At 33.5% G+C, this 9090-nt stretch overlaps 1 protein-coding gene across 1 annotated transcript; it reads left to right on the top strand.

Annotated features, from left to right (window-relative positions):
• Nucleotides 1–485: 485 nt before the first annotated feature.
• Nucleotides 486–5044, top strand: LOC145591820 (gibberellin 2-beta-dioxygenase 2-like). The gene is made up of 3 exons (XM_081648316.1): nt 486–961; nt 3735–4083; nt 4315–5044. The coding sequence occupies exons 1-3, from the start codon at nt 588–590 to the stop codon at nt 4570–4572; spliced, it is 981 nt and encodes a 326-aa protein (XP_081504442.1). The 5' UTR covers nt 486–587; the 3' UTR covers nt 4573–5044.
• Nucleotides 5045–9090: the final 4046 nt, after the last annotated feature.

The raw sequence follows: 9090 nt of genomic DNA, 5'->3' as shown, positions 1-9090 counted from the left end.
CTTTGTATCAAAGAAATAATACCAAATGAAATTTTAACACGGGGTAATATAGAGTAACTAGCTAATACTTGTATTGTAGACTTGATTATATTTCTGATTTGATCCTATCCATTACTTGTACGAAAAACTTAAAAAGGACTATGGATATGGGTCATAAATTTGAATGTTACAAATAAATAAATAAAAAAATAAAATAGGGGGTCGGGTGGGGGACAAATTTTCTATATCATAGGTTTAAAAAAAACAATCAAATTCAACATAACCCCACGGCCCCACCATCCATCACACGGCACCCCCGCACCCTCCTTCCAATCTATCTCGCCTCCTTCATGCCTTTTTATATTTTTTGATTTTGAATACAATAGTTTTATTTAATTTTCATAAAAATAAAATGAAAGTAAAAAATAATAGATATTCGAGTATTTGACCACCCCGTCCCTTATATATACCCCCCAACCCTCCCTCCTAAACCCACATTTATTTTCTCCAAATTGTCAAACTCTAAAATACTACTCCATCCATCATCTTTCAAAATATCAAGTTTTATATTATAAGAGTATTATTGATTCTGATATAGATTGATCACCATGGTTGTAGCTTCTACAAACCCTCTAAAGAGAAGCAAGAAAACAAAGGCAGTTGGAGTGCCAACCATTGATCTTTCTCTTAAACACAAACACAGGTCCCCCTTAACAGGTCTCATTGTTGAGGCCTGCGAAGATTTCGGCATTTTTAAGGTCATTAATCACGGTGTTTCCTCCGATATCATTTCCTCCCTCGAAAGACAAGGTCTCGACTTCTTCGCTAAGCCCACGCCTCAGAAACACCTTGCTGTGGGTCCCACCGTCCCTAAACCCTTTGGCTATGGCTTCCGTAACATTGGCTCCAATGGTGACGTTGGTGACCTTGAGTACCTTCTCCTTCACGCTAACAACTCTTCCACTCATCCGCCTCTTTTCAGGTAATTTTTTTTATTTTTTTTATTTTTACTGTTTTATTATCGCGTCTTACATATATACATATATGTTAACTAAATTAAAACAGAGGTGCATACGTACTTTTGATTGTTTTTTTTCCAGTAAAATATGCATGGAATCATAGTATTTTTGGTGAAGAATTTCTAAGTAAAATTATAATATGTCCTGACTTGTATTTTTAGGCATTGTCGGCCAGAAAATGTTGTCTAATCGTCCAACCATATTATTTTTGTAACATAATAAAAGATAGCACAGTTGACATGACTTATTAAGAGTATGATACAATGTTACCATCTTCATTTCATCTTCCTAGCCTAGTTTAGCTTAGCCTAGCTTGTCCATAGAAAATGAAAACAGAGGATTTTTTTTTTAACAATTGTACCCCATTATAGTACTCGTATTAGTCGTATAAGGACTATAGGAGTACGTACTTGTTGCCTGGAATAGTTAAGTTTAGTTTTATAGTACAACATGAGATTTAATTGTTTATTATTATTTGTGTTACCATCTTTTTTATTGACATTGACTTTTGTTCTAGAATTTATTATTAAACCTCTTAAAGCCAATCATTTTTAATTTCCTTTATTACGGAGTACATAAGTTGAATTGACCAACTAAGATGCACGCAAAAGAACCTGAACAATACTGATATACACTTGGACATATATCATCCATCAGATTTCTAGCTATCATATTAAAAAAAAAAAAAAAAAACAATAAACATTGTGTATTTTGAAGCGAGTACAGAACAATATATATAATCCGCAATAAATATTACGATATTAGTAGTTCAATTTGAATGAATAATGTAATAATTAATTATTTAATCGGTCAAAGGTACTGATCTTGTGATCTACTACGGTAGTACACGTATATATTTTAATGATTTGTCATGATCGGAGGACTAATAGCCCGTACCATCTAGCTAGCTTGATGAAAGAAATATGAGTAATAGTGGCAACTTGATCGATGTGGATGTACCTCTACTCTGTATAAATAAATATCATCATCAGTTGGCATCAGCTGCCAAATAATAAGAAGAAAAATCAGTTGGCATGCATCAAAACCATAGAATGTAACATATAGTATTAATAAGTTAGCAAATAAAAATGGACCAAAGAGAAAGGAGTCTATGTGGTTGAACAAGGGAAACGTTTACACATAAAATTCCATTATTGTGCAACGTATCATTTATATGATAGCTACCTTCTCCACGTTGCTTCTTTTATTCACATTATTTGTTTGGTGATCATAATCATTAATCATTAGTTATGAGCCTACATTTTTATTTTTGCATGTCTCCAAGAATATTCTTCCATCCATTCATTCAAATGCTAAATTTAGAAGATACGTATTCTACGGTCTACCTGTTTACATACCAATATTATAAATAATATCTCATCTATCTCCCCACTCCTATCCTTAATATCTAAATTGTTTTTGACTTGTCTTATAATCATTTAATTCTAGAAGTGTGGATAATATTTTTACTATTTATACTCTGTAATTTGACCAAATATTACTTGATTTGAAAAGATAAGGAGAAGAATACGAATAGAACTTAAACTCAAATTGTAGGATTTTTGTTTATGGTAGATAATGAAATGTGAGTTGAAAAAGATGAAGTTGTACGGTAAGAGGTCTAACCAATTAAGTGTAGGAGGCGCGTCCAATGGGCATAAGTCTAGAAGGAAACTTGTAGCAGTAGAATTTGTAAAGTAAAGTGGAAAGTAGCATTGCTGTAAACAGGGGCTCAGAGTCTGAAAATAAGTATCAATGACTTCTCACTAGGGATGTCAATGGGGCGGGGCGGGGCGGATGTTGGCCTTCCCATCCCCATCCCCACCTATCATTTTCATCCCCATCCCCATCCCCATCCCCGCGGCGGGTCTAATATTCATCCCCATCCCCGCCCCGGCGGGTACAACTCCAAAACCATCCCCGCCCCACCCCCCACTTGGATATCCATCCCCGCCTAATCCCCACCAAATACCCGCCTAATCCCCACCCAAGACCCACCAAATTTCCGTGTCTCAAATACACAATCCTACATAATTAATACGGATTATAATATTAAAAAAAATATTCTTAATATTACACACATTTTTGTTTATAACATAAGTGTAGTACAAAATATTATAATTAATATTTATTTCACGTAATTATTTTTATAAAATAATATAAAAGTATATGTGGGTATGAGGTGGGGATGGGGCGGGTACGAAGTGGGGCGGGTGGGGCGGGTACAACTTAAAATCCACCCCCGCCCCATCACCCATGGCGGGTATCGTTTTCATCCCCATCCCCGCCCCACCACCCACCAAACCAAGACCCATCCCCGCCCCACTGGGGCGGGGATGGGGCGGGTCTCCTACTTGACCCGCCCCACTGACATCCCTACTTCTCACTAATCAAATCAAATCAATTCAATATCAATTCAGCAATTTAATCTATTTTGTACAGAGTAAACAATACAGAGTGTCAGCGTCAGTGTCATTTTCTATATTGAGGGTGGAAGGTACTCCATTTACATCTTTCCAATTGAAGAATCCACTCCTACCTCTCCTCTGTTACCCACCCAATTTTCACATGTGCCACTTACTGTATATTATTATATCTACCTTTTATTTATTTACTACCAGTAGTATTTTCAATATAACCAGGCATTTTGGTAACTAATAGTGGGCGAAATATTAATATCCAGAAGGCATGAATTAAAGCTTGACTCTAATAATATACTTGTATTGGATTGTGTAGTGACGCGGTAAATGATTACGTGGAGGCAGTATCAGATTTATCATGCTCGTTACTAGATCTGATGGCGGAGGGACTGTGGGTCCAAGACAAATCTATATTGAGCAGTTTAATCAGAGACCCTCAAAGTGATTCACTCCTAAGACTCAATCACTACCCTGCCCTTAAAAATTGGGACTCTTTCATCAACGGTGAACGCATTGGATTTGGAGAGCATTCTGACCCTCAGATCTTAACCATCTTAAGATCCAACGATATTCCTGGCCTACAGATTTGTACGCCTGATGGTTTGTGGCTTCCTGTACAACCTGATCCCAATGCCTTCTATGTTATGGTGGGGGATGCCCTTCAGGTGCTTTCTTTTTTTACTATTTTCATTCACCAATATTATCTCAATTCCTAAGTTGTACATTATTGTACCGTTTTAATAAGTCATTGATTATACGAGGGTGTTGGCACATCCATTTTAGATATTTTTTTGGTCACTTGCCTTATTTATGCTAGTACTAATAACTTACCATTGTGGGTAACATTCAAATATGATCGATTTTAGTCTAAGAAATGTATGTTTACGCGTGTGTAGGTATTGACGAATGGGAGATTTGGAAGTGTTAAACATAGAGCAATGGCAAATAGTTCGATAAGCAAGGCAAGGATGTCGATGATCTTTTTCGGGGCACCACCATTGAATGCAACAATATCGCCAATAGAAGAGATGGTGTCACCATTGAATCCAAGCCTATACAAGCCTTTTACATGGGGAGAATATAAGAGAGCAATGCATGCTTCAAGACTAAGTGATTGTCGCCTCAACCAATTCAAGAGACGCAATGATCAATGATTTTAGATTAAATATATAATATATTATATGGTCTGTCAATCCAATTTTCTAGTTTAGTAGGAGCAGTTTTTTTCTAAAGTTGGACGTACAACTTACAAGATGGGAAAGGAAGGGAAAAAAGAAATTTCCATTTTTGGTACTGCCATTCATCCGTCCATCACCATAATTATTATTATAATTATAATTATTATGACCTTAGCTTGTGGTGGGCTAGTAGCTAGCTTGTTGGATAGAGACACTTGGAAAAGCAGAAAATGATGTATATAATCATGGTTTTTTTTTTTTTTTTTTTAAGAGTTGAAATTAATGGAAGGTGATCTCATTTTTTTTAGTTAAGAATTGCTAATTATTCTGCGTGGATGACGCCTTCCATTATTTTATTTTATTTATTGTAATGTAGGCCAATGTCTTAATTAAGCTAAGTATATCTATTAGTACTACTTACTAGTAGAAAGTTTTTCATTTGAAGAAAGTTTAATTTTTCAGGGTTTGATTTGATTTGCTTTGCTTTGCTTGTGGGAGTATTTTTATATTGTATGCATACAATTATTGGTACAATCCCCATAGTTGATAATTGCAATTAATCATTCAATCTATCACTAGACTAATTCAAGTTTATCATAAAAATATTTGATATTAATCAATCTACTTGAATTAATTGTAGACATAATCATTCATGTATAAGAAAATAAATACTACTTATAGACTATTTGACATTGACAAATTGAAAAGATTGGCATGGTTCAATTGATCTAATTGTTATAAAAATATGCCATAACTCAAAGACAATTATAGCACTAACGATATCTAAAAATAATACCAGTAATGATTAATTATACCCACAATGAACATTTACTCATTTGGATTTTAGATGCCTACTACACTACGTGTATGTTTTTAGACTTGCAATCCATTTGGATTTTTTTTAGTACATATGTCATGTCAAACATTTAATAATTTTATATGAATATGTACAACCTATCTAGCCACGATCTCATGAAAAGAGTGATCATGAACACATTTAATTAGTTTATTTGACCATATACGCGTATAATACTATGTCAAAGCTTTTAAATTTTCAATCCACCGAGGGTTACGTTGTTAAGTGCATATGTCATGTCAAACATTCAACAAGTCTTCATGAAATACGTACAATCTATATAGGTTCAATCTCATGCACGAAAAAGAGCGTTCAAAAACACAATTATTCGCCCAAATGTACAACACTATTCCTAAAGAATGAATTAGTTACAATTTTTAAAACAGTAATACCTTAGTGGCTTAGTTATTCCCCATTTTAAGGCAAGACTATGAGTTACTCCGAATTCATAAACACATAAAGAGAGGGAAAAAAAGTACTTCTGTTTTTCTTTTATTGTATCATAATGACTTTTATACTATTCACATAACCTTCATTGACCATGTTTTGTGATTATTCTGTAACGAAAACTTGCATAATCGTGAGAATTTAGTTAGATTCGTCTCAAAATCTATTATTCAAATATTTTGAAATTTATTATTCAAATATCAACTTTTTATAAATTTTTACAAAACTATTATTAAATATATTAATAGATAAAGTATGCATTGGTAAGCATGAAATCACTCATAGTACAATAATTAAAAAAAACAAAGGAAGCATATAAAATTGTGTAGGTTGGTTTCCTAATTAAAAAATATTAATTATACTAAGTATATAAGTATATTCTATCACGAAAGCTTCCTACTCGTCAGTTTGAGTGAATATTCAATGAGAGAAGAGAAGCACTCATACTTTTGATTGAATTTATGAATTTAAGTTATTGTTGGCTGTTGTCGAGCTGTATTCATTATTTCAACAAATGACCACATATTCTTGAATAATTATTAATTATAGAAGATAAACAAATCAATTAAACCTTATATCAAAATTTTAATTAAAATAAAGGAGGATTATTAGTAGCTTTCTATGAATAGCTAGCCAATTTTCTCCAAAAAAAAAAAAAAAAGGGGGGGGCTAGCTAATGGGCCAGATGATTGAGATAATGATGGCATGCACTTTAATTAACCTCATCAATCTAATTAGATAATCATGCTTATTTGAGTTGTTTCCAATAATGACATGATTACTTTACTGTCATCTTTAAGAGATCTTTGTCACAAAAATAATAATGTTAGGTGAATTAAGTACTAGGGACTAGGGAGTGGAGTATATTGCAATAACTTTCCTAATTTAAAGTCTTTATTTAATTTGGTGAATACCATCGATCCTAAATGAAATGCTGAGTCTTAGGTAATTATCATACTGTATGAACGATGTGATTCCAGCTTAAATTCGTTCAATGTCGCAATCAAGAGACAACCTCATAATATAATTAATCAGGCAGGTATGAGAAATTTAAATGCCACCAATAATACACATTTTCCCCGTTTTTAAAAAATTGCACCACATTTGTTTTCGTGCTTGTTAATGTACAACTTTTATCACGGGTATCTTTAATCACTTGACACCATATGTTTGACTAATTGTTATTGTTAGTCATTAAATTAGCAATTTGAGTTAGGTTTTTATGATGTCGATTTACAAAGACTATGGATGATTTTTAAATTTAGTTGGTGACCACCTTGGTTATTAGCTGTTTGGAGCACTAAAAATGTACATATATACTCGCATATTTAAAGGGCTAAATGATGAAAATAAGTGAAAAAATTTGCTCCAACTAACCTTTTCATTTGTCTATTTTACTAACTTACTAAGCGCTGCTATTAATTACTTGGTACAACCCCTCTTTTTCAGCCCCTCCCTTCTATTAGCCATTACCATTACCTCCAAAATATATCAAATTAAGATTATCTTTTATGGTTGATATCAAATTGTTCAAAAGGTAACATTTTTAATAGTTTCATCAACTATTACAAGCGATTGTTGCACAAAATAATAAAATACAATAATATAACATCGCGTTAGGAGATTTGCATCATGAGAATGATTTTATTATGAGATAAAGACTCATCAACTCGAATGGACCCACAACTTATCAATTAATTATCACTACGCGTACATGTGTGAGTCATCTATCCGAGGAAAACATCACATTTAAGTCATTGCTTAATTAATATACCAAGGTATTAAACATGCTTATGCTTTCATTCTCTTGGCCTCTTAAATCTGTGGTTGTCCAACGCCTCAATTGACTATCATGCAATTTAGATCGAAACATCCTCTAAGAACAAGGATTGCATGAAAAGTCCGCTTATTTAAATAAATTCTGCCTTAGATTGTTGCCTACTTCCTAACCAACCTTTTTTTTTTACAAAAATTAATAACTTATTGTAGTGTCCGAATGAATTGCTAATGCCATGTTTCTAACCAAAAAATAGATTTTCTTTAAATTTCCTGAAATATTTAGACAAGAAATAAAGATGCTCATCAACTAATTGTGCTGGATTTATTCAAAATTTGGTTAGAAATACAAGTATCTATATAAGGGGCTAAGGGTCTTAATGTGACACATATAATAACGCACACATTTTTCCTTAATTATAAACTTACATAATTTTTGTACTCCCAGCCTATATCAATCCTATCAATCAAATGGCTTCGTTAGTGTTGTTAGCAAAAGCTCTAATGGCATATCGCCAGGACAAGAAGAACAACTTGATGATGGCGGTTATGGAGGATGCTGAGGAGAAAGCAATTAATAGCAGCAGCCGCCTTGATACAAAGGATAGTGATGATCACATTCCATTCTATATGAAAATGAAGGGAAATAGGTATACTTCAACTTTCCAAGGCCAAGAGCTTGCAACTATTCATGCCTAGCTCACGTGTTTGCTTGGCCTGAAAACACAGCCATATACAAGTATAAGTCGTCTGTATGTCTTGTTATTTAATTAGCTTATTGGTGTTGTAACCATGAAATTTGTAACAGACTACACTTATAATGTCAATTTAAATATACGTATGTCAACTGTCAAGAAGCTAAAATAGGTCGATTAAGCAATTATCACGCATGTATGATCAATGATGTTACATGTTAGCAGGGTAAAGATACTTTTAATTTAAAAAATGACTACCTCTTCCTCTATGCGATCTACCTTGTTTCATGAACGACGTAATTTGTTACAAAAAATGATATGATCAAGGTAAAGTATGTAGTTGAACCGTGTAAAAGCAGTAAGAACAGAAGAAAATAGAAAGTACTCCGTAGAAAAGAGCTAAATAAAGGCATTTTATGGAATAGCACTGTTATGGATAATCGTGAGCATGAGTATGAGTATTGTACAGTCGATTAAGAGATAATATTAAGGTGGACCAAACTAGCTAGCGAAGCGAAGCGAAGCCATGAAAAACACGCATACAGAGTAAGTGGTACGATCGAGTAACTGTTTGAATCGACAATAATAATATGATTTGATATGATGCGAGTACTGTACTCTACTGCTCAATTAAAAGAGCTGAGTTAACCTACTTAGTCCGTCACTACTTTTCATCAAAGGACTATTGTACATTATCTATTATATATATGCTTTACAGGA

This window comes from Chenopodium album, chromosome 2 (assembly GCF_948465745.1).
Source record: "Chenopodium album chromosome 2, dcCheAlbu1.1, whole genome shotgun sequence".
Taxonomy (NCBI): domain Eukaryota; kingdom Viridiplantae; phylum Streptophyta; class Magnoliopsida; order Caryophyllales; family Amaranthaceae; genus Chenopodium; species Chenopodium album.
This window is presented reverse-complemented; position numbering and strand designations above follow the sequence as displayed.

Bases quoted from the DNA above. Each gene is read 5' to 3' on its own strand.
- LOC145591820 (XM_081648316.1), top strand. From the start codon at position 588: ATGGTTGTAGCTTCTACAAACCCTCTAAAGAGAAGCAAGAAAACAAAG. The intron at 962-3,734 runs GTAATTTTTTTT...TGGATTGTGTAG, and splicing joins ACTCATCCGCCTCTTTTCAG to TGACGCGGTAAATGATTACG. The intron at 4,084-4,314 runs GTGCTTTCTTTT...ACGCGTGTGTAG, and splicing joins TGGTGGGGGATGCCCTTCAG to GTATTGACGAATGGGAGATT.